The 26,744-nt window shown below is 46.9% G+C and overlaps 1 protein-coding gene across 2 annotated transcripts in view; it reads left to right on the top strand.

Annotated features, from left to right (window-relative positions):
• The window catches only part of LOC134984556 (zinc finger protein 665-like), a 43,875-nt gene extending 30,651 nt beyond the window's left edge, over nt 1-13,224 (top strand). The window contains exon 7 of one of the 2 annotated variants that reach the window (XM_063950112.1): nt 10,699-13,224. In XM_063950112.1, the coding sequence (XP_063806182.1) occupies nt 10,699-12,956 (2,258 nt within the window). In that variant the 3' untranslated portion in view covers nt 12,957-13,224. The remainder of the gene's footprint in view (nt 1-10,698) is intronic. The other variant, XM_063950113.1, reaches the window with a different exon arrangement.
• Nucleotides 13,225-26,744: the final 13,520 nt, after the last annotated feature.

A 26,744-nucleotide genomic window follows, 5' to 3' on the forward strand; every position in this document is an offset into this window, starting at 1 on the left:
CTATAGGATTTTCAAAACAAGTAATCCAAACTATGCTCCGAGCAAGAAAGCCTTCTTCAGCTCGTGTGTATCATAAAATATGGCAAGCCTATATTGATTGGTGTACTGAAAAAAGTTTGAATCCGAGATCTTTTAAAGTATCCAGGATTTTGGATTTCCTTCAAGCAGGATTGGATAAAGGTTTGAAAGTAGCTTCCTTGAGAGTCCAAGTATCAGCGTTAACTGTATGGTTTCAGCGAAAGATTGCTGATTTACAGGATGTACATACTTTCTTTCAGGGAGTGGTACATATTCAACCTCCATTTGTTCCTCCTGCAGCTCCCTGGGATTTGAATTTAGTTCTTAAATTTCTCCAGGAACCTCCGTTTGAACCACTTAAGAGAGCAGATCTTAAATGGTTAACGGCTAAAGTACTTTTTCTATTGGCAATGGCGTCAGCCAGAAGAGAGTCAGATTTAGGAGCATTATCATGTAAGTCTCCTTTACTAAAATTTTTTCCAGACAGAGCAGTTCTCAGAACTAGATCTGGTTATCTTCCGAAGGTGGTGTCAAAGTTTCACCTTAATGAAGAGATTGTAGTCCCAGCTTTTCAGGTATCGGGACTTTCTGCGGGAGAAGCGTCGCTGGATGTAGTCCGAGCTTTAAGAATCTACATAGATCGTACTAGTGCCATCAGAAAAACAGACTCTCTCTTTATCCTCTACGGATTTCATAGAAGAGGATGGCCTGCTAGTAAACAGACGCTCGCAAGATGGCTCCGAATGGTAATATCAGAAGCTTATTCTCATGCAGATCTCCCTATTCCGGCTAATGTCTCTGCACATTCTACACGTAAGGTAGGTCCTTCTTGGGCAGCACAACAGGGTGCTTCAGCAGAACAGATTTGTAAGGCAGCCACATGGTCTTCCATAAACACATTCATCAAACATTATGCCTTGGATACTTTTGCCTCTCATGATGCAGACTTCGCGCGAAAGGTCCTCCTGTGTAATCAGGAGCGTCCCCACCACTAAAACTGGCTTTGGGAATCCCAATGTTATCCTGTGGATAACCTGTGGACCCAGCCAGAGAAATAGACATTATGGTAAGAACTTACCGTTGATAACGTAATTTCTCTTATATCCACAGGTATCCACAGGGGTCCCACCCTGACGCACCTGATTTGAGGATCTTGACAATCATTAAACCTCTTCCCTCTTGTATGGAAGGGTGTGTGTTCTTATCGCCTAAATAGGTTTCTACCTGATGCTCCTGCCTAATCGCTGTGGAAAGAACTGATTTGACTGAGTGAGTGGGAGGGATTATATGGTGAAGCCCCGATGCATCCTGGGAGGCCAGAAAGCTTGTGACTGTTTGGTGCCATTTCCGCTGTCGCTCCAGCATATCCCAATGTTATCCTGTGGATACCTGTGGACATAAGAGAAATTACGTTATCAACGGTAAGTTCTTGCCATAACGTCTATTTCTCATACGTCTTAGAGGATGCTGGGGTCATCATAGAAACATGGGGTTATACCAAAGCTCTAGAACGGCGGGAGAGTGCGGATGACTCTGCAGCACCGATTGAACAACTGAAGGTCTTCATTGGCCAAGGTGTCAAACTTGTAGAACTTTGCAAATGTGTTTGACTCAGACCAAGTAGCTGCTCGGCAAAGTTGCAATGCCGAGACCCCCCGGGCAGCCGCCCAGGATGAGCCCATCTTTCTAGCAGAATGGGCTTTCACCGATTCCGGTAACGGCAATCCAGCCGTGGAATGAGCATGCTGAATCGTGTTACAGATCCAGCGTGCAATGGTCTGCTTGGAAGCAGGACACCCAACCTTGGCCCTCATTCCGAGTTGTTCGCTCGTTATTTTTCATCGCATCGCAGTGAAAATCCGCTTAGTACGCATGCGCAATATTCGCACTGCGACTGCGCCAAGTAATTTAACAATGAAGATAGTATTTTTACTCACGGCTTTTTCATTGCACCGGCGTTCGTAGTGTGATTGACAGGAAATGGGTGTTACTGGGCGGAAACACGGCGTTTTAGGGGCGTGTGTTTGAAAACGCTACCGTTTCCGGAAAAAACGCAGGAGTGGACGGAGAAACGGGGGAGTGTCTGAGCGAACGCTGGGAGTGTTTATGACGTCAAACCAGGAACGACAAGCACTGAACTGATCGCACAGGCAGAGTAAGTGTGGAGCTACTCTAAAACTGCTAAGTAGTTTGTGATCACAATATTGCGAATACATCGTTCGCACTTTTAAGATGCTAAGATACACTCCCAGTAGGCGTAGGCTTAGCGTGTGTAACTCTGCTAAATTCGCCTTGCGACCGATCAATTAGGAATGAGGGCCCTTGTTGGGAGCATACAGGACAAACAGAGCCTCTGTTTTCCTAATCTGAGCCGTTCTGGCGAAATAAATCTTCAAAGCTCTGACCACATCCAGAGATTTTGACTCAGCGAAGGCGTCAGTAGCCACAGGCACCACAATAGGTTAGTTCATGTGGAAAGAGGAAACCACTTTCGGTAGAAATTGTTGACGTGTCCTCAATTCAGCTCTATCTACATGGAAGATCATATAAGGGCCCTTGTGAGACAAGGCCGCCAACTCAGACACCCACCTTGCAGATGCCAAGGCCAACAGGATGACCACTTTCCAAGTGAGGAATTTCAACTCCACCTTCCGTAAAGGTTCAAATCAATGTGATTGAAGGACCTGTAACACCACATTAAGATCCCATGGTGCCACTGGAGGCACAAATGGAGGTTGGATGTGCAACATTCCTTTTACGAAAGTCTGAACTTCTGGAAGGGAGGCCAATTGTTTCTGAAATAAAACCGATAAGGCCAAAATCTGTACCTTAATTGAGCCCAATTTTAGGCCCGCATCCACACCTGCTTGTAGAAAATGGGGAAAATGTCCTAGTCGAAACTATTCCGTAGGAGCCCCCTTGGATTCACACCAAGAAACATATTTTCTCCAAATACGGTGGTAATGTTTAGACGTTACCTTTTCTGGCTGAATAAGTGTGGGAATGACTTCACTGGGAATACCCTTACAGGCTAGGATTTTGCGCTCAACCGCCATGCCGTCAAACGAAGCGCGGTAAGTCCTGATACACGCACGGCCCCTGTTGTAATAGGCCCTTAACTCCAGAACATTTATGTGGAAACAAGTTTCCTGACTTGACCATCTTCCTTGGAAGTTTTCTCCCATTGTGACTGCCCCCCAGCCTCGGAGGCTTGCATCCGTGGTCACCAGGATCCAGTCCTGTATCCCGAACCTGCGCCCCTCTAGGAGGTGAGAGCTGTGCAGCCACCACAGGAGTGATATCCTGGTCTTGGAAGACAGGATTATCCTCCGGTGTAGGTGGGACCTGGACCACTTGTCCAACAGGTCCCACTGGAACACTCTGCATGGAACCTGCGAAACTGAATGGCCTCGTAGGCCGCAACCGTCTTCCCCAGCAACTGAATGCATTAATGGATTGACATTCTTGCTGGTTTCAGAATTTGTTTGACCAGACTCTGAAGTTCCAGAGCCTTGTCCACTGGAAGAAAGACTCTCTGTAGTTCTGTGTCCAATATTCCCAAAAAAAACAACCGCGTCATCGGAATCAACTGGGATTTTGGCAAATTTAGGAGCCAACCATGCTGCTGAAGAACTGTCAGGGAGAGTGCAACGTTTTGCACCAACTGGTCCCTGGATCTCGCCTTTATCAGGAGATCGTCTAAGTATGGGGTAATCGTGACTCCTTGCTTGCGAAGGAGAACCATCATCTCCGCCATCACTTTGGTGAAAATCCTCGGAGCCGTGGACAGACCAAACGGCAGTGTTTGAAATTGGTAATGACAATCCTGAATTGCAAACCTCAGGTAAGCCTGATGCGGAGGATAAATGGGAACATATAAGTAGGCATGTTTTATGTCCACCAACACCATAAAATCCCCTTCCTCCAGACTGGAGATCACTGCTCGGAGAGACTCCATCTTCAATTTGAATTTCTTTAGGTAGAAATTTAGGGATTTCAGGTTTAGGATTGGTCTGACCAAACCGTCCGGCTTCGGGACCACAAACAGGCTCGAATAAAAGCCTTCTCCCTGTTGTGACTGGGGAACCCTGACGATAACTTGATTTTGACACAACTTTTGTATTGCGTCGCAAACTACCTCCCTGTCCGGAAGAGAAGCTGGTAAGGCCGATTTGAAAAAACGGCGAGGGGGAACGTCTTGAAACTCCAGCTTCTACCCTTGGGATACTATTTGTAAAACCCATGGGTCTAGGTCTGAACGAACCCAAAACTGACTGAAGAGTTTGAGACGTGCCCCCACCGGTGCGGACTCCCGCATATGAGCCCCAACGTCATGCGGTTGAATTGGAAGAAGCCTGGGAGGACTTCTGCTCCTGGGAGCCTGACAAGGCTGGTGATCATTTACCTCTTCCCCTTCCTCTAGTAGCAAGGAAGGAAGAACCTCGGCCCTTCCTGTATTTATTGGGCCGAAAGGACTGCATCTGATAGTGATGCTTTTTCTTTTGTTGTGGAGGAACAGCCGTTTGTGTCCCTAATACAGCCTCCTCTTGGGAAGAGCCTTTAGCCTCAGACATGTCGACACACGTGCACCAAACACCCACAGACACAGGGGACAGACCCACAGTAAAGCCTGTCAGAGAGACACAGAGGGGATTTGCCAGTTCACACCCCAGCGCCCAATAAATGCCAAATAAGCGCTTTTTATATAAAGTATATTGCACCAAATTTAGCCAGTGCCCCCCCCTCCCCCGTTTTGCACCCTGATACTTGTCAGTGTGAAGGAAGGACCAGCGTCTCTGCAGCCTGATGGAGAGAAAATGGCGCAGAGTGAGCTGTGAGGACGAAGCTTCAGTACCGCTTCTTGTATGATTATAATGGCGGGGGTTTTGGGACAGTACCTCTGCACTAATGTCCCCTCTTGCCAGTGTCCGCTGAGGATTTATTAGCTGCCCAGGACGCCCCCCCCCCGCACACCCTGCACCCTGTAGTGCTGCATGTGGGAGCTTGGCACGCAGCGTCCGCACGCTGCAGTATCTCAGATAAATGCCGTCACTGAAGTCTTCTTTTCTTCATCTACTCACCTGTCTTCTGACTTCTGGCTCTGAAAGGGGGTGACGGCGGGCTGCGGGTGTGAGCATCTAGGCATACCCAGCGATCAGCACCCTCAGGAGCTAATGGTGTCCTGTAGCCAGAAGCAGAGCCCTTGAGCTCACTGGAAGTGGGTGATACTCCTCTCCCCTAAGTCCCACGAAGCAGGGAGTCTGTTGCCAGCAGCCTCCCTGAACATAAAAAACCTAACATAAGTCTTGTCAGAGAAACTCTGTAGAGCTCCCTGCAGTGCGTCCAGTCTCACTGGGCACAATTATAAAACGAGTCTGGAGGAGGGGCATAGAGGGAGGAGCCAGTTCACACCCTTTCAAAGTCTTAAAGTGCCCATGTCTCCTGCGGATCCCGTCTATACCCCATGGTTCTATGATGACCCCAGCATCCTCTAGGACGTATGAGAAAATACTTTTTCCATACCTCGGTGATCTTTTAATCCTGACACAGATGCAGGAGTTGCTCTTATGTAATCTGCGACAGACAATAACATGTCTGCAGAACCATGGGTGGCTCATAAATTGGGAAAAATTGTTTCTGGTTCCGTCACAACAGATGACTCACTTGGGGCTGGTACTGGATTCAGGTCTTCAGAGAGTAAGTTTAAATCCGAACAAGATATCCAAGGTTCACTCAAGGATTCAGGACTTGTTACACAGTGAAATGGTATCCATTCACGCAGCAATGCGGGTGATGGGTTTGATGGTATCAACGTTCGACATGGTGGAGTATTCACAATTCCACTCAAGGCCTCTGCAGCTTCTGATTCTTGCCAAATGGCATGGGTTGCATCAGACAATAAAAACACAGACCCTGTCTCTTACAATAGAAGTAAGAAGGTCATTAGCCCGGTGGCTACAGACATCCCATCTGGACAAGGGTAGACCCCTTTGGATATCAGATTGGGAAATTCTGATGATAGATTCCAGTCTTCAGGGCTGGGGAGCAGTGTCAGAAATGTGTTTTCAGGGGCAATGGACCAGGGAAGAAAGTTGCCTGCCAATAAACATATTGGAACTTTGGGCCATATATATGGCACTAATTCAGGCAAAGGACATTTTTCGGAGAAAACCAGTCCAGATCTGCTCAGGCAATGCAACGGCAGTAGCGTACCTCAACCATCAGGGAGGAACTCGAAGCCGGAAAGCGATGGAGGAGGTAAGTCACATACTAAAGTGGGCAGAACTTCATCATCCAGCCTTGTCCACAGTGTTCGTACTGGGAGTCCTAAACTGGGAAGCGGACTTTCTCAGTCGACACGCCATTCAGGAAAATAAATGGTCTCTACACCCGGAGGACTTCCAGACGCTAGTAGACAAGTGGGGGTTTCCAGAGATAGATCTCATTGCATCCCATCTGAACAACAAAGTTTTTGCTTATGGGGCAAGAACAAAGGATCCCAGAGCGATCTTTGTGGATGCCCTGTCGGTCCCATGGGACTTTCATCTGGTTTATGTGTTTCCTTCAATCACCCTATTACCCATGGTGGTGAGAAAGATAAAGCAAGGGAAAAGTGCCGTGATACTAATAGCTCCGGCTTGACCCAGAAGACATTGATACACAGATCTGCTGAGTATGTCGATGGGTGTTCCACTTCTGTTCCCTCAACATCCAGATCTACTGATGCAGGGTCCTTGTTATCACAGACATCTGGATCGACTGTCTTTGATGGCGTGGCTCTTGAAACATCTATCCTGAAGTCAAGAGGATTCTCACAACAGGTAATTCAGACTATGCTCAGAGCAAGGAAACCTTCCTCAGCTTGCATTTATCACCGAATATGGAAAACCTATATTCATTGGTGCAGTGAATTGAAAATGGACCCTAAGGCTTTCAGAGTTTCCAGGGTCTTAGCATTCCTTCAGGCTGTAATGGATAAAGGTTTGAAGGTGGCTTCCTTGAGAGTGCAAGTGTTGGCATTGACTGTATGGTTCCAAAAGAAAATTGCCAATTTACAGGATGTGCGTACTTTTTTCCAGGGAATGCTGCACATTCAACCTTTTTTTGTTCCTCCTACAGTGCCTTGGGACTTAAGTCTAGTCCTGAAAGCCCTTCAAGTTGCCTCATTTGAACCACTTAATAAAGTGGATCTTAAATGGTTGACAGCTAAAGTTCTCTTTCTACTTGCTATTGCCTCAGCTAGAAGAGATTCAGATTTAGGGGCATTGTTATGTCGCTCTCCTTTTCTGATATTTCATCCAGATAGAACGGTTCTCAGAACTAAATCTGGATATCTTGCTAAGGTGGTGACTAAATTCCGCCTTAAGGAAGAAATTGTTGTACCAACTTTTCAAGGGCCAGGTCTTTCTGTGGGAGATGCATCTTTGGATGTAGTCAGGGCTTTAAGGATCAACGTGGATCGTACCAGTGCCATCAGAAAGACAGATTTTCTCTTTGTTTTCTACGGATTTCACAAGAGAGGATGGCCTGCTGACAAGCAAACACTAGCGAGGTGGCTTAGAATGACGATTTCAGAAGCATATTCTCAAGCTGATCTCCCTAATCCAGCTAGTGTCTCTGCTCACTCTACTCGTAAGGTAGGTCCGTCGTGGGCAGCACAACGTGGTGCTTCAGCGGAACACATATGTAAGGCAGCCACAAGGTCTTCCATTAACACATTCATTAGACATTATGCCTTTGATACCTTTGCCTCAGGATACTGCATTCGGGCGAAGGATTCTCCTTTCCAGTCTGGAGCGTCCCCTTCACTAAATTGCTTTGGGAAATCCCATTGTTATCCTGTGGATAACTGTGGACCCTGCCAGAGAAATATACATTATGGTAAGTCCACAGGATCCATAGGGATCCCACCCTGACTCACCTGATTTGAGGATCCTTTTACTCAATGGCCTCTTCCTTCTTGTACGGAAGGGTGTGCTTGTGTGTTCTTATCGCCTGATTAAGGCTCTCTATGATGCTCCTGCCTTGAGCTTTGGAATACAACTGATTTGCCTGAGCAAGGAGGCGGGGATATATGGACGGGACCCGTTGCAAGCTGGGAGGCTGTCGCTTCATCATATCCCATTGTTATTTTGTGGATCCTGTGGACTTAGGAAGAATACCGATATCAACGGTAAGTTCTTACCATAACGTATATTCCCTTGGGTGGAATAGACGCCTTTTGGCCAGCGTCACAGGAGAAATATCCGTAAATAGCTGCATATTATCCAGGCACTCAGCTGTGGATGAGGAAGACAAAGCAGCCTGTAGGATACGTTCTTTAATATGATAAAAGTGGACCCTGAGTAGAGTGTCCCTCGGAGCTTGGATAGGGGCCTGTTTGGACTTTGGGAGCCTATGGATCTTATCAATAAGAAGGTCCGCGGCAGAAGCCTTCGGTGAAAGTTTCTGACAAGAGGACCGTGGCATAATCATAAAGCTCAGCATTTGTAACAGAATCCGTCATGCCCATTATTCTGATATTATTTCTCCGAGACCTGTCTTCTAAATCAATGACTTTATCACGAATAGAGACCGTGTCTTCCTGAAGGGTGTCATGTGCTGAAATCAGATCTTTGTGAGACGCAACAATCTCTTTCATTTTAGTCTGTACGAATGCCAATCTCACTAATATCAGACCTCAAAGCTTAAACATGATGTAATGCAACGCAAATAACACAGTAGTGACCGATAAATTCCACTAGAGGTCAGCGTGATACAGACGTGAAGCTCTCGACACAGAGAGACACAAATGGCAATATATATTCAGTGGATAAATCCACAAAATAATATACTGTGAGGTTGTAATCAGAGTGTAATGAGCTGTACTCAGACGATACTTGATACTGGGCTCTGCATGTAGACTGAGAGGAAGTAGATGATAGTGGTACCATATAAATAGAAGGTAGTTTCACCTCCAGGCAAATGCTTCAATTTAGTGTAGTGACCCCGGTCCAGCCGCCAGGACACTTATTTAGCAGTTTATATCAATTTTACACATTATTGAAGGCAGAAGGCAAAGCATGCGATGGCCGGGCACCAGGATCCAAAATGGCAGCCACCTCACCTCCCAATATCACCGCAGGGCTCGGTGACTGTGGGCAGACCCTTCTGTCCCCAGCAGTAACGGGAGCTGCGCACCTGTGTTAGCAGGAGAGTAAGTGCTCCCGCCTGAGCCAAAAGCGCCTCCAAGTCAGGTGGCCGGAGCGTGCAGGAAACATAGAAACATAGAAACATAGAATTTGTCGGCAGATAAGAACCACTTGGCCCATCTAGTCTGCCCCTTTTTTTTTTTTTTTTTTATATATTATTTTTTTTTTATCATTAACCTTATTTGATCCTTATTTCTTTGTAAGGATATCCTTATGTCTATCCCATGCATGTTTAAATTGCTCTACTGTCTTAGCCTCTACCACCTCTGATGGGAGGCTATTCCACTTGTCCACTACCCTTTCTGTGAAATAATTTTTCCGCAAATTTCCCCTGAACCTCCCCCCCTCCAGTCTCAGTGCATGTCCTCGTGTCCTATTGCACACTTAGCCCCAGAATTCAGCCAATGGCTTCAGCGGCGTTGCTAGGCTGTGGCAGTGAACAGTGACTGGAGTATGCACAGCGAGCAGCTTTAGGGCAGCAGGAGTGGTGGAATTAATAGATTGGGTCTTGGTCCCAGCGGCGGCTGAGAGTTATCAGGTAGGGTAGATAAGAAGCCACTTAGTGAGGAGAGCTCCAGAAAGCACGTCTGGATGGACCACACTCCTCTTATTTATTATTTTATATACTAACAGGGGTGACAGGTGTGGTACAGCCCTGCAAAGGCAGATCCAATCTCTTTCTCATCAGACTCTGCTGTCTTCCCTGCACTCTCACTCAGATGTTCACTGCTGCCAGTAGCACACGTATGAGAAGCAGAAGTATGGCGGCAGCTGTATAGATTCTGATATGTAATTCTCTGTATCATACTTACTGTGCACACCATCATCCTTATTACTATTGAGAGTATAGAGGTAAGACACTGATGATAGGGGTGTAACAGGGTATTATAACCTAGCAGATGATGATGATGATGATTGCAGTGTATTATATGGTGTATTGCATGTAAAATTCCTTGTTCCACACCTACTCTGCTATAGCAATATACCTTATATAAGGGTGAGTAACACATGTACAGGCTTACCAATATATGAGCGCACACATAAAGGAATGCTACCTTACCAATGCTTCCAGGAGTAACGTTAGGAGACATTTCTCTGATCCATCAGCTCATATGACTGATGTTATTGTTCATCTAGAATCTCCAATTCATACGATATGTTCCCCATCCATTGTTTTACATTGTTGCTGACATAGGACTTGCCGAGTGACTACGTCTCCAATTATACTTCATGGTTCGTTACCAGTACAAGAGAGAGCGATATATCTAAGTCTTATTATAATATTACATTTGTTATTGTGAGTGTTCTCACGAGGGTGGACACAATGATAATCTGAGACACAATATTATAAAGCCTTCATTAAAAGTTATGTTTTATTATACACACACATTTACAATTAAGTGACCCAGAGAGTCGTCTTCTCCTATTGTTTACAAGATTAATATTGTTACAGAAAATGTCACATTTCCATAATCTATTTTATTTCCAGCAGATGGACACACAAGCAAGAATATCTCAGAAGGACATCTAATGTTATCCCCGGATTGTGACATAAAAGATAATGACAGTAGACAGGATTCTCCAGGAGATAACCCCATTACCCCAATTATACATCCAGCTCTATCAGCTGATCCCCCTGATCCTGGAAAATGTTCTCCTGATCACTCTGATATTGGTGCATCTGTTACAGCTCTGAGAGTAGATACAGTGTTTCCGTGTTCTATAGATGCCAAATGTTTTACACAGAACACAAAGCCTATTAACCCACAGACAGGTAAGGCAGGTGAGAGGCCATTTCTATGTTCTGAGTGTGGGAAATGTTTTACATACAAATCACATCTTGTTATACATCAGAAAAGTCACACAGGCGAGAGGCCATTTTTTTGCTCTGAGTGTGGGAAATGTTTTGTACGGAAATCACATCTTATTAATCATGAGAGAAGTCACACAGGTGAGAGGCCATTTTCTTGCTCTGAGTGTGTGAAATGTTTTGCATGGAAATCACATCTTGTTATACATCAGAGAAGTCACACAGGTGAGAAGCCATTTTCTTGCTCTGAGTGTGGAAAATGTTTTGCACGGAAATCACATCTTGTTATACATCAGAAAAGTCACGCAGGCGAGAGGGCATTTTCTTGCTCTGAGTGTGGGAAATGTTTTGTACGGAAATCACATCTTATTAATCATCAGAGAAGTCACACAGGTGAGAAGCCATTTTCTTGCTCTGAGTGTGGGAAATGTTTTGCACTCAACTTCGATCTAGTTAGACATCAGAGAAGTCACACAGGTGAGAAGCCATTTTTTTGCTCTGAGTGTGGGAAATGTTTTGCACTCAAATCAGTTCTTGTTAGACATCAGAGAAGTCACACAGGTGAGAAGCCATTTTCTTGCTCTGAGTGTGGGAAATGTTTTACACGGAAATCAGTTCTTTTTAGACATCAGCAAACTCACACAGGTGAGAATCTATTTCCATGTTCTGAGTGTGGGAAATGTTTTGCACTCATATCCAATCTTGTTAGACATCAAAGAAGTCACACAGGTGAGAAGCCATTTTCTTGCTCTGAGTGTGGGAAATGTTTTGCACAGAAATCACATCTTATTAATCATGAGAGAAGTCACACAGGTGAGAGGCCATTTTCTTGCTCTGAGTGTGGGAAATGTTTTGCACTCAAATCAGATCTTGTTAGACATCAGAGAAGTCACACAGGTGAGAAGCCATTTTCTTGCTCTGAGTGTGGGAAATGTTTTGCACTCAAATCAGATCTTGTTAGACATCAGAGAAGTCACACAGGTGAGAAGCCATTTTCTTGCTCTGAGTGTGGGAAATGTTTTGCACTCAACTTAGATCTAGTTAGACATCAGAGAAGTCACACAGGTGAGAAGCCATTTTTTTGCTCTGAGTGTGGGAAATGTTTTGCACTCAAATCAGTTCTTGTTAGACATCAGAGAAGTCACACAGGTGAGAAGCCATTTTCTTGCTCTGAGTGTGGGAAATGTTTTACACGGAAATCAGTTCTTTTTAGACATCAGCAAACTCACACAGGTGAGAATCTATTTCCATGTTCTGAGTGTGGGAAATGTTTTGCACTCATATCCAATCTTGTTAGACATCAAAGAAGTCACACAGGTGAGAAGCCATTTTCTTGCTCTGAGTGTGGGAAATGTTTTGCACAGAAATCACATCTTATTAATCATGAGAGAAGTCACACAGGTGAGAGGCCATTTTCTTGCTCTGAGTGTGGGAAATGTTTTGCACTCAAATCAGATCTTGTTAGACATCAGAGAAGTCACACAGGTGAGAAGCCATTTTCTTGCTCTGAGTGTGGGAAATGTTTTGCACTCAAATCAGATCTTGTTAGACATCAGAGAAGTCACACAGGTGAGAAGCCATTTTCTTGCTCGGAGTGTGGGAAATGTTTTGCACAGAAATCACATCTTATTAATCATGAGAGAAGTCACACAGGTGAGAGGCCATTTTCTTGCTCGGAGTGTGGGAAATGTTTTGCACAGAAATCACATCTTATTAATCATGAGAGAAGTCACACAGGTGAGAGGCCATTTTCTTGCTCTGAGTGTGGGAAATGTTTTGCACTCAAATCAAATCTTGTTATACATCTCAGAAGTCATACAGGTAAGAATCCATTTTCTTGCTCTGAGTGTGGGAAATGTTGTCTAACAAGATGTGATTTACTTACACATCACAGAAGTCACACAGGTGAGAAGCCATTTCCATACTCTGAGAAATAAATCATCTCTTGTTGCACACAATAGGCATCACTCAGGTGAGGAACCATTTTAATCTTCTGGAGTATACTTATCATTGCCATGCGTTGTTCTTCAAGGTTCTTATCATATCTCCTATGCTTTTTGCAATATACATGCTACCGGTGGGTGAAATAATCTTCACACCACGTACAGCAATATATGCTTTATGGCAGGCATGTCCAAACTGCGGCCCTCCAGCTGTTGAGAAACTACACATCCCAGCATGCCCTGACACAGCTTTAGCATTCTCTGACAGCAAAACTGTGTCTGGGCATGCTGGGATATGTAGTTTCACAACAGCTGGAGGGACGCAGTTTGGATATGCCTGCTTTATGGGGTGCTAGGCTGTGTGCACATAGCATATGAGCAGCAACCACAATTTGGGACAGCACATTTAAGCGTATTTTCTTCTAAAACACACTTGCGGGACATATTATGAAAGATCTATTTCTGGAAATAGTTATCATGGTAACACATGCCAGGTGATTTTTAATGGTTGTTGAAAATAGGAAAAATGTTAGATGACGTGTACGGGAATTTTACATAGTGAAAGTAGTTTGTTGTAAAAAAAAAAATGTTTTGTCTTGAATAAAACCAGATGGTTATTTATTATACAGGCGTCTTCATTCATATATACACCATTTAGTATTATAGCGCAAGTAGTCATCTTTTGTTTCTGAAATAACCAGATGTCATGCCCTTATCTACCAATGCTATGCAGATGACCTGTTCTTTGCTCCGGGTACTGAGTACCCAGTACCAATCCTAAATGGTTGTCTAGCTGAGCTCCAGGTGTGGGTGATGCCAGTTGGCTGTGACTCAGTCCTGGTGAAACAGGTCCATATGGTAGAAGCTCACCAACAAAGGGCAGGGCTACAGCTCAGCTTTGCAAACCAACCAGACTTGCCACATAACACCCATTCTCTGTTCCTTTCACCGGCTGCCTATAAGATGGTGACTATTACACAATCTTACTGACTCTCCCAGCCCTACATGATCAGGGTCCATGTACCAGAAGCAGCTTCTGCCTCCTTACTGACTTACTGTAGGCCCCTATTACATAATCTTACTGACTCTCCCAGCCCTACATGACCAGGGTCCATGTACCAGAAGCAGCATCTGCCTCCTTACTGACTTACTGTAGGCCCCTATTACATAATCTTACTGACTCTCCCAGCCCTACATGACCAGGGTCCATGTACCAGAAGCAGCTTCTGCCTCCTTACTGACTTACTGTAGGCCCCTATTACATAATCTTACTGACTCTCCCAGCCCTACATGACCAGGGTCCATGTACCAGAAGCAGCTTCTGCCTCCTTACTGACTTACTGTAGGCCCCTATTACATAATCTTACTGACTCTCCCAGCCCTACATGACCAGGGTCCATGTACCAGAAGCAGCTTCTGCCTCCTTACTGACTTACTGTAGGCCCCTATTACATAATCTTACTGACTCTCCCAGCCCTACATGACCAGGGTCCATGTACCAGAAGCAGCTTCTGCCTCCTTACTGACTTACTGTAGGACCCTATTACATAATGTTACTGACTCTCTCAGCCCTACATGACCAGGATCCATGTACCAGAAGCAGCTTCTTTCTCCTTACTGACTTACTGTAGGCCCCTATTACATAATCTTACTGACTCTCCCAGCCCTACATGACCAGGGTCCATGTACCAGAAGCAGCTTCTGCCTCCTTACTGACTTACTGTAGGCCCCTAATTACATAATCTTACTGACTCTCCCAGCCCTACATGACCAGGGTCCATGTACCAGAAGCAGCTTCTGCCTCCTTACTGACTTACTGTAGGCCCCTATTACATAATCTTACTGACTCTCCCAGCCCTACATGACCAGGGTCCATGTACCAGAAGCAGCATCTGCCTCCTTACTGACTTACTGTAGGCCCCTATTACATAATCTTACTGACTCTCCCAGCCCTACATGACCAGGGTCCATGTACCAGAAGCAGCTTCTGCCTCCTTACTGACTTACTGTAGGCCCCTATTACATAATCTTACTGACTCTCCCAGCCCTACATGACCAGGGTCCATGTACCAGAAGCCGCTTCTGCCTCCTTACTGACTTACTGTAGGACCCTATTACATAATGTTACTGACTCTCTCAGCCCTACATGACCAGGATCCATGTACCAGAAGCAGCTTCTTTCTCCTTACTGACTTACTGTAGGCCCCTATTACATAATCTTACTGACTCTCTCAGCCCTACATGACCAGGGTACATGTACCAGAAGCAGCTTCTTCCTCCTTACTGACTTACTGTAGTCCCCTATTACACAATCTTACTGACTCTCCCAGCCCTACATGACCAGGGTCCATGTACCAGAAGCAGCTTCTGCCTCCTTACTGACTTACTGTAGGCCCCCATTACATAATCTTACTGACTCTCCCAGCCCTACATGACCAGGGTCCATGTACCAGAAGCAGCTTCTTCCTCCTTACTGACTTACTGTAGTCCCCTATTACACGATCTTACTGACTCTCCCAGCCCTACATGACCAGGGTCCATGTACCAGAAGCAGCTTCTGCCTCCTTACTGACTTACTGTAGGCCCCTATTACATAATCTTACTGACTCTCCCAGCCCTACATGACCAGGGTCCATGTACCAGAAGCAGCTTCTGCCTCCTTACTGACTTACTGTAGGACCCTATTACAGAATCTTACTGACTCTCCCAACCCTACATGACCAGGGTCCATGTACCAGAAGCAGCTTCTGCCTCCTTACTGACTTACTGTAGGACCCTATTACATAATCTTACTGACTCTCCCAGCCCTACATGACCAGGGCCCATGTACCAGAAGCAGCTTCTGTCTCCTTACTGACTTACCGTAGGCCCCTATTACATAATCTTACTGACTCTCCCAGCCCTACATGACCAGGGTCCATGTACCAGAAGCAGCTTCTGCCTCCTTACTGACTTACCGTAGGCCCCTATTACATAATCTTACTGACTCTCCCAGCCCTACATGACCTGGGTCCATGTACCAGAAGCAGCTTCTGCCTCCTTTCTGACTTACTGTAGGCCCCTATTACATAATCTTACTGACTCTCCCAGCCCTACATGACCAGGGTCCATGTACCAGAAGCAGCTTCTGCCTCCTTACTGACTTACTGTAGGCCCCTATTACATAATCTTGCTGACTCTCCCAGCCCTACATGACCAGGGTCCATGTACCAGAAGCAGCTTCTGCCTCCTTACTGACTTACTGTAGGCCCCTATTACATAATCTTACTGACTCTCCCAGCCCTACATAACCAGGGTCCATGTACCAGAAGCAGCTTCTGCCTCCTTACTGACTTACTGTAGGCCCCTATTACATAATCTTACTGACTCTCCCAGCCCTACATGACCAGGGTCCATGTACCAGAAGCAGCTTCTGCCTCCTTACTGACTTACTGTAGGCCCCTATTACATAATCTTACTGACTCTCCCAGCCCTACATGACCAGGGTCCATGTACCAGAAGCAGCTTCTGCCTCCTTACTGACTTACTGTAGGACCCTATTACATAATGTTACTGACTCTCTCAGCCCTACATGACCAGGATCCATGTACCAGAAGCAGCTTCTTTCTCCTTACTGACTTACTGTAGGCCCCTATTACATAATCTTACTGACTCTCTCAGCCCTACATGACCAGGGTCCATGTACCAGAAGCAGCTTCTGCCTCCTTACTGACTTACTGTAGGCCCCTATTACATAATCTTACTGACTCTCCCAGCCCTACATTACCAGGGTCCATGTACCAGAAGCAGCTTCTGCCTCCTTACTGACTTACTGGAGGACCCTATTACAGAATCTTACTGACTCTCCCAACCCTACATGACCAGGGTCCATGTACCAGAAGCAGCTTCTGCCTCCTTACTGACTTACTGTAGGCACCTATTACATAATCTTACTTACTCTCCCAGCCCTACATGACCAGGGCCCATGTACCAGAAGCAGCTTCTGTCTCCTTACTGACTTACCGTAGGCCCCTATTACATAATCTTACTGACTCTCCCAGCCCTACATGACCAGGGTCCATGTACCAGAAGCAGCTTCTGCCTCCTTACTGACTTATCGTAGGCCCCTATTACATAATCTTACTGACTCTCCCAGCCCTACATGACCTGGGTCCATGTACCAGAAGCAGCTTCTGCCTCCTTACTGACTTACTGTAGGCCCCTATTACATAATCTTACTGACTCTCCCAGCCCTACATGACCAGGGTCCATGTACCAGAATCAGCTTCTGCCTCCTTACTGACTTACTGTAGGCCCCTATTATAGAATCTTACTGACTCTCCCAGCCCTACATGACCAGGGCCCATGTACCAGAAGCAGCTTCTGCCTCCTTACTGACTTACTGTGGGCCCCTATTACAGAATCTTACTGACTCTCCCAGCCCTACATGACCAGGGTCCATGTACCAGAAGCAGCTTCTGCCTTCTTACTGACTTACTGTACGCCCCTATTACATAATCTTACTGACTCTCCCAGCCCTACATGACCAGGGTCCATGTACCAGAAGCAGCTTCTGCCTCCTTACTGACTTACTGTTGGACCCTATTACAGAATCTTACTGAATCTCCCAACCCTACATGACCAGGGTCCATGTACCAGAAGCAGCTTCTGCCTCCTTACTGACTTACTGTAGGCCCCTATTACATAATCTTACTGACTCTCCCAGCCCTACATGACCAGGGCCCATGTACCAGAAGCAGCTTCTGTCTCCTTACTGACTTACCGTAGGCCCCTATTACATAATCTTACTGACTCTCCCAGCCCTACATGACCAGGGTCCATGTACCAGAAGCAGCTTCTGCCTCCTTACTGACTTACCGTAGGCCCCTATTACATAATCTTACTGACTCTCCCAGCCCTACATGACCTGGGTCCATGTACCAGAAGCAGCTTCTGCCTCCTTACTGACTTACTGTAGGCCCCTATTACATAATCTTACTGACTCTCCCAGCCCTACATGACCAGGGTCCATGTACCAGAATCAGCTTCTGCCTCCTTACTGACTTACTGTAGGCCCCTATTATAGAATCTTACTGACTCTCCCAGCCCTACATGACCAGGGCCCATGTACCAGAAGCAGCTTCTGCCTCCTTACTGACTTACTGTGGGCCCCTATTACAGAATCTTACTGACTCTCCCAGCCCTACATGACCAGGGTCCATGTACCAGAAGCAGCTTCTGCCTTCTTACTGACTTACTGTACGCCCCTATTACATAATCTTACTGACTCTCCCAGCCCTACATGACCAGGGTCCATGTACCAGAAGCAGCTTCTGCCTCCTTACTGACTTACTGTAGGCCCCTATTACATAATCTTACTGACTCTCCCAGCCCTACATGACCAGGGCCCATGTACCAGAAGCAGCTTCTGTCTCCTTACTGACTTACCGTAGGCCCCTATTACATAATCTTACTGACTCTCCCAGCCCTACATGACCAGGGTCCATGTACCAGAAGCAGCTTCTGCCTCCTTACTGACTTACCGTAGGCCCCTATTACATAATCTTACTGACTCTCCCAGCCCTACATGACCTGGGTCCATGTACCAGAAGCAGCTTCTGCCTCCTTACTGACTTACTGTAGGCCCCTATTACATAATCTTACTGACTCTCCCAGCCCTACATGACCAGGGTCCATGTACCAGAATCAGCTTCTGCCTCCTTACTGACTTACTGTAGGCCCCTATTATAGAATCTTACTGACTCTCCCAGCCCTACATGACCAGGGCCCATGTACCAGAAGCAGCTTCTGCCTCCTTACTGACTTACTGTGGGCCCCTATTACAGAATCTTACTGACTCTCCCAGCCCTACATGACCAGGGTCCATGTACCAGAAGCAGCTTCTGCCTTCTTACTGACTTACTGTACGCCCCTATTACATAATCTTACTGACTCTCCCAGCCCTACATGACCAGGGTCCATGTACCAGAAGCAGCTTCTGCCTCCTTACTGACTTACTGTAGGCCCCTATTACATAATCTTACTGACTCTCCCAGCCCTACATGACCAGGGTCCATGTACCAGAAGCAGCTTCTGCCTCCTTACTGACTTAATGTAGGCCCCTATTACATAATGTTACTGACTCTCCCAGCCCTACATGACCAGGGTCCATGTACCAGAAGCAGCTTCTGCCTCCTTACTGACTTACTGTAGGCCCCTATTACTTAATCTTACTGACTCTCCCAGCCCTACATGACCAGGGTCCATGTACCAGAAGCAGCTTCTGCCTCCTTACTGACTTACTGTAGGCCCCTATTACATAATCTTACTGACTCTCCCAGCCCTACATGACCAGGGTCCATGTACCAGAAGCAGCTTCTGCCTTCTTACTGACTTACTGTAGGCCTCTATTTCATAATCTTACTGACTCTCCCAGCCCTACATGACCAGGATCTATGTACCAGAAGCAGCTTCTGCCTCCTTACTGACTTACTGTAGGCCCCTATTACTTAATCTTACTGACTCTCCCAGCCCTACATGACCAGGGTCCATGTACCAGAAGCAGCTTCTGCCTCCTTACTGACTTACTGTAGGCCCCTATTACATAATCTTACTGACTCTCCCAGCCCTACATGACCAGGGTCCATGTACCAGAAGCAGCTTCTGCCTCCTTACTGACTTACTGTAGGACCCTCTTACAGAATCTTACTGACTCTCCCAACCCTACATGACCAGGATCCATGTACTAGAAGCAGCTTCTGCCTCCTTACTGACTTACTGTAGGACCCTATTACAGAATCTTACTGACTCTCCCAACCCTACATGACCAGGGTCCATGTACCAGAAGCAGCTTCTGCCTCCTTACTGACTTACTGTAGGCCCCTATTACATAATCTTACTGACTCTCCCAGCCCTACATGACCAGGGCCCATGTACCAGAAGCAGCTTCTGCCTTCTTACTGACTTACTGTAGGCCCCTATTACATAATCTTACTGACTCTCCCAGCCCTACATGACCAGGGTCCATGTACCAGAAGCAGCTTCTGCCTCCTTACTGTAGGAACCCTATTACATAATCTTACTGACTCTCCCAGCCCTACATGACCAGGGTCCATGTACCAGAAGCAGCTTCTGCCTTCTTACTGACTTACTGTAGGCCCCTATTACATAATCTTACTGACTCTCCAGGCCCTACATGACCAGGGTCCATGTACCAGAAGCAGCTTCTGCCTCCTTACTGACTTACTGTAGGCCCCTATTACATAATCTTACTGACTCTCCCAGCCCTACATGACCAGGGTCCATGTACCAGAAGCAGCTTCTGCCTCCTTACTGACTTACTGTAGGCCCCTATTACATAATCTTACTGACTCTCCCAGCCCTACATGACCAGGGTCCATGTACCAGAAGCAGCATCTGCCTCCTTACTGACTTACTGTAGGCCCCTATTACATCATCTTACTGACTCTCCCAGCCCTACATGACCAGGGTCCATGTACCAGAAGCAGCTTCTGCCTCCTTACTGACTTACTGTAGGCCCCTATTACATAATCTTACTGACTCTCCCAGCCCTACATGACCAGGGTCCATTTACCAGAAGCAGCTTCTGCCTCCTTACTGACTTACTGTAGGACCCTATTACATAATGTTACTGACTCTCTCAGCCCTACATGACCAGGATCCATGTACCAGAAGCAGCTTCTTTCTCCTTACGGACTTACTGTAGGCCCCTATTACATAATCTTACTGACTCTCTCAGCCCTACATGACCAGGGTCCATGTACCTGAAGCAGCTTCTGCCTCCTTACTGACTTACTGTAGGCCCCTATTACATAATCTTACTGACTCTCCCAGCCCTACATGACCAGGGTCCATGTACCAGAAGCAGCTTCTGCCTCCTTACTGACTTACTGTAGGACCCTATTACAGAATCTTACTGACTCTCCCAACCCTACATGACCAGGGTCCATGTACCAGAAGCAGCTTCTGCCTCCTTACTGACTTACTGTAGGCCCCTATTACATAATCTTACTGACTCTCCCAGCCCTACATGACCAGGGCCCATGTACCAGAAGCAGCTTCTGTCTCCTTACTGACTTACCGTAGGCCCCTATTACATAATCTTACTGACTCTCCCAGCCCTACATGACCAGGGTCCATGTACCAGAAGCAGCTTCTGCCTCCTTACTGACTTACTGTAGGCCCCTATTACATAATCTTACTGACTCTCCCAGCCCTACATGACCTGGGTCCATGTACCAGAAGCAGCTTCTGCCTCCTTACTGACTTACTGTAGGCCCCTATTACATAATCTTACTGACTCTCCCAGCCCTACATGACCAGGGTCCATGTACCAGAAGCAGCTTCTGCCTCCTTACTGACTTACTGTAGGCCCCTATTACATAATCTTGCTGACTCTCCCAGCCCTACATGACCAGGGTCCATGTACCAGAAGCAGCTTCTGCCTCCTTACTGACTTACTGTAGGCCCCTATTACATAATCTTACTGACTCTCCCAGCCCTACATAACCAGGGTCCATGTACCAGAAGCAGCTTCTGCCTCCTTACTGACTTACTGTAGGCCCCTATTACATAATCTTACTGACTCTCCCAGCCCTACATGACCAGGGTCCATGTACCAGAAGCAGCTTCTGCCTCCTTACTGACTTACTGTAGGCCCCTATTACATAATCTTACTGACTCTCCCAGCCCTACATGACCAGGGTCCATGTACCAGAAGCAGCTTCTGCCTCCTTACTGACTTACTGTAGGACCCTATTACATAATGTTACTGACTCTCTCAGCCCTACATGACCAGGATCCATGTACCAGAAGCAGCTTCTTTCTCCTTACTGACTTACTGTAGGCCCCTATTACATAATCTTACTGACTCTCTCAGCCCTACATGACCAGGGTCCATGTACCAGAAGCAGCTTCTGCCTCCTTACTGACTTACTGTAGGCCCCTATTACATAATCTTACTGACTCTCCCAGCCCTACATTACCAGGGTCCATGTACCAGAAGCAGCTTCTGCCTCCTTACTGACTTACTGTAGGACCCTATTACAGAATCTTACTGACTCTCCCAACCCTACATGACCAGGGTCCATGTACCAGAAGCAGCTTCTGCCTCCTTACTGACTTACTGTAGGCACCTATTACATAAACTTACTGACTCTCCCAGCCCTACATGACCAGGGCCCATGTACCAGAAGCAGCTTCTGTCTCCTTACTGACTTACCGTAGGCCCCTATTACATAATCTTACTGACTCTCCCAGCCCTACATGACCAGGGTCCATGTACCAGAAGCAGCTTCTGCCTCCTTACTGACTTACCGTAGGCCCCTATTACATAATCTTACTGACTCTCCCAGCCCTACATGACCTGGGTCCATGTACCAGAAGCAGCTTCTGCCTCCTTACTGACTTACTGTAGGCCCCTATTACATAATCTTACTGACTCTCCCAGCCCTACATGACCAGGGTCCATGTACCAGAATCAGCTTCTGCCTCCTTACTGACTTACTGTAGGCCCCTATTACATAATATTACTGACTCTCCCAGCCCTACATGACCAGGATCCATGTACCAGAAGCAGCTTCTGCCTCCTTACTGACTTACTGTAGGCCCCTATTATAGAATCTTACTGACTCTCCCAGCCCTACATGACCAGGGTCCATGTACCAGAAGCAGCTTCTGCCTTCTTACTGACTTACTGTACGCCCCTATTACATAATCTTACTGACTCTCCCAGCCCTACATGACCAGGGTCCATGTACCAGAAGCAGCTTCTGCCTCCTTACTGACTTACTGTAGGACCCTATTACAGAATCTTACTGAATCTCCCAACCCTACATGACCAGGGTCCATGTACCAGAAGCAGCTTCTGCCTCCTTACTGACTTACTGTAGGCCCCTATTACATAATCTTACTGACTCTCCCAGCCCTACATGACCAGGGCCCATGTACCAGAAGCAGCTTCTGTCTCCTTACTGACTTACCGTAGGCCCCTATTACATAATCTTACTGACTCTCCCAGCCCTACATGACCAGGGTCCATGTACCAGAAGCAGCTTCTGCCTCCTTACTGACTTACCGTAGGCCCCTATTACATAATCTTACTGACTCTCCCAGCCCTACATGACCTGGGTCCATGTACCAGAAGCAGCTTCTGCCTCCTTACTGACTTACTGTAGGCCCCTATTACATAATCTTACTGACTCTCCCAGCCCTACATGACCAGGGTCCATGTACCAGAATCAGCTTCTGCCTCCTTACTGACTTACTGTAGGCCCCTATTATAGAATCTTACTGACTCTCCCAGCCCTACATGACCAGGGCCCATGTACCAGAAGCAGCTTCTGCCTCCTTACTGACTTACTGTGGGCCCCTATTACAGAATCTTACTGACTCTCCCAGCCCTACATGACCAGGGTCCATGTACCAGAAGCAGCTTCTGCCTTCTTACTGACTTACTGTACGCCCCTATTACATAATCTTACTGACTCTCCCAGCCCTACATGACCAGGGTCCATGTACCAGAAGCAGCTTCTGCCTCCTTACTGACTTACTGTAGGCCCCTATTACATAATCTTACTGACTCTCCCAGCCCTACATGACCAGGGTCCATGTACCAGAAGCAGCATCTGCCTCCTTACTGACTTACTGTAGGCCCCTATTACATAATCTTACTGACTCTCCCAGCCCTACATGACCAGGGTCCATGTACCAGAAGCAGCTTCTGCCTCCTTACTGACATACTGTAGGCCCCTATTACATAATCTTACTGACTCTCCCAGCCCTACATGACCAGGGTCCATTTACCAGAAGCAGCTTCTGCCTCCTTACTGACTTACTGTAGGACCCTATTACATAATGTTACTGACTCTCTCAGCCCTACATGACCAGGATCCATGTACCAGAAGCAGCTTCTTTCTCCTTACGGACTTACTGTAGGCCCCTATTACATAATCTTACTGACTCTCTCAGCCCTACATGACCAGGGTCCATGTACCTGAAGCAGCTTCTGCCTCCTTACTGACTTACTGTAGGCCCCTATTACATAATCTTACTGACTCTCCCAGCCCTACATGACCAGGGTCCATGTACCAGAAGCAGCTTCTGCCTCCTTACTGACTTACTGTAGGCCCCTATTACATAATCTTACTGACTCTCCCAGCCCTACATGACCTGGGTCCATGTACCAGAAGCAGCTTCTGCCTCCTTACTGACTTACTGTAGGCCCCTATTACATAATCTTACTGACTCTCCCAGCCCTACATGACCAGGGTCCATGTACCAGAAGCAGCTTCTGCCTCCTTACTGACTTACTGTAGGCCCCTATTACATAATCTTGCTGACTCTCCCAGCCCTACATGACCAGGGTCCATGTACCAGAAGCAGCTTCTGCCTCCTTACTGACTTACTGTAGGCCCCTATTACATAATCTTACTGACTCTCCCAGCCCTACATAACCAGGGTCCATGTACCAGAAGCAGCTTCTGCCTCCTTACTGACTTACTGTAGGCCCCTATTACATAATCTTACTGACTCTCCCAGCCCTACATGACCAGGGTCCATGTACCAGAAGCAGCTTCTGCCTCCTTACTGACTTACTGTAGGCCCCTATTACATAATCTTACTGACTCTCCCAGCCCTACATGACCAGGGTCCATGTACCAGAAGCAGCTTCTGCCTCCTTACTGACTTACTGTAGGACCCTATTACATAATGTTACTGACTCTCTCAGCCCTACATGACCAGGATCCATGTACCAGAAGCAGCTTCTTTCTCCTTACTGACTTACTGTAGGCCCCTATTACATAATCTTACTGACTCTCTCAGCCCTACATGACCAGGGTCCATGTACCAGAAGCAGCTTCTGCCTCCTTACTGACTTACTGTGGGCCCCTATTACATAATCTTACTGACTCTCCCAGCCCTACATGACCAGGGTCCATGTACCAGAAGCAGCTTCTGCCTTCTTACTGACTTACTGTACGCCCCTATTACATAATCTTACTGACTCTCCCAGCCCTACATGACCAGGGTCCATGTACCAGAAGCAGCTTCTGCCTTCTTACTGACTTACTGTACGCCCCTATTACATAATCTTACTGACTCTCCCAGCCCTACATGACCAGGGTCCATGTACCAGAAGCAGCTTCTGCCTCCTTACTGACTTACTGTAGGACCCTATTACAGAATCTTACTGAATCTCCCAACCCTACATGACCAGGGTCCATGTACCAGAAGCAGCTTCTGCCTCCTTACTGGCTTACTGTAGGCCCCTATTACATAATCTTACTGACTCTCCCAGCCCTACATGACCAGGGCCCATGTACCAGAAGCAGCTTCTGTCTCCTTACTGACTTACCGTAGGCCCCTATTACATAATCTTACTGACTCTCCCAGCCCTACATGACCAGGGTCCATGTACCAGAAGCAGCTTCTGCCTCCTTACTGACTTACCGTAGGCCCCTATTACATAATCTTACTGACTCTCCCAGCCCTACATGACCTGGGTCCATGTACCAGAAGCAGCTTCTGCCTCCTTACTGACTTACTGTAGGCCCCTATTATAGAATCTTACTGACTCTCCCAGCCCTACATGACCAGGGTCCATGTACCAGAATCAGCTTCTGCCTCCTTACTGACTTACTGTAGGCCCCTATTATAGAATCTTACTGACTCTCCCAGCCCTACATGACCAGGGCCCATGTACCAGAAGCAGCTTCTGCCTCCTTACTGACTTACTGTGGGCCCCTATTACAGAATCTTACTGACTCTGCCAGCCCTACATGACCAGGGTCCATGTACCAGAAGCAGCTTCTGCCTTCTTACTGACTTACTGTACGCCCCTATTACATAATCTTACTGACTCTCCCAGCCCTACATGACCAGGGTCCATGTACCAGAAGCAGCTTCTGCCTCCTTACTGACTTACTGTAGGCCCCTATTACATAATCTTACTGACTCTCCCAGCCCTACATGACCAGGGTCCATGTACCAGAAGCAGCTTCTGCCTCCTTACTGACTTAATGTAGGCCCCTATTACATAATGTTACTGACTCTCCCAGCCCTACATGACCAGGGTCCATGTACCAGAAGCAGCTTCTGCCTCCTTACTGACTTACTGTAGGCCCCTATTACTTAATCTTACTGACTCTCCCAGCCCTACATGACCAGGGTCCATGTACCAGAAGCAGCTTCTGCCTCCTTACTGACTTACTGTAGGCCCCTATTACATAATCTTACTGACTCTCCCAGCCCTACATGACCAGGGTCCATGTACCAGAAGCAGCTTCTGCCTTCTTACTGACTTACTGTAGGCCTCTATTACATAATCTTACTGACTCTCCCAGCCCTACATGACCAGGATCCATGTACCAGAAGCAACTTCTGCCTCCTTACTGACTTACTGTAGGCCCCTATTACTTAATCTTACTGACTCTCCCAGCCCTACATGACCAGGGTCCATGTACCAGAAGCAGCTTCTGCCTCCTTACTGACTTACTGTAGGCCCCTATTACATAATCTTACTGACTCTCCCAGCCCTACATGACCAGGGTCCATGTACCAGAAGCAGCTTCTGCCTCCTTACTGACTTACTGTAGGACCCTATTACAGAATCTTACTGACTCTCCCAGCCCTACATGACCAGGGCCCATGTACCAGAAGCAGCTTCTGCCTTCTTTCTGACTTACTGTAGGCCCCTATTACATAATCTTACTGACTCTCCCAGCCCTACATGACCAGGGTCCATGTACCAGAAGCAGCTTCTGCCTCCTTACTGTAGGAACC

Source organism: Pseudophryne corroboree (genome assembly GCF_028390025.1).
Source record: "Pseudophryne corroboree isolate aPseCor3 chromosome 3 unlocalized genomic scaffold, aPseCor3.hap2 SUPER_3_unloc_63, whole genome shotgun sequence".
Taxonomy (NCBI): Eukaryota; Metazoa; Chordata; class Amphibia; order Anura; family Myobatrachidae; genus Pseudophryne; species Pseudophryne corroboree.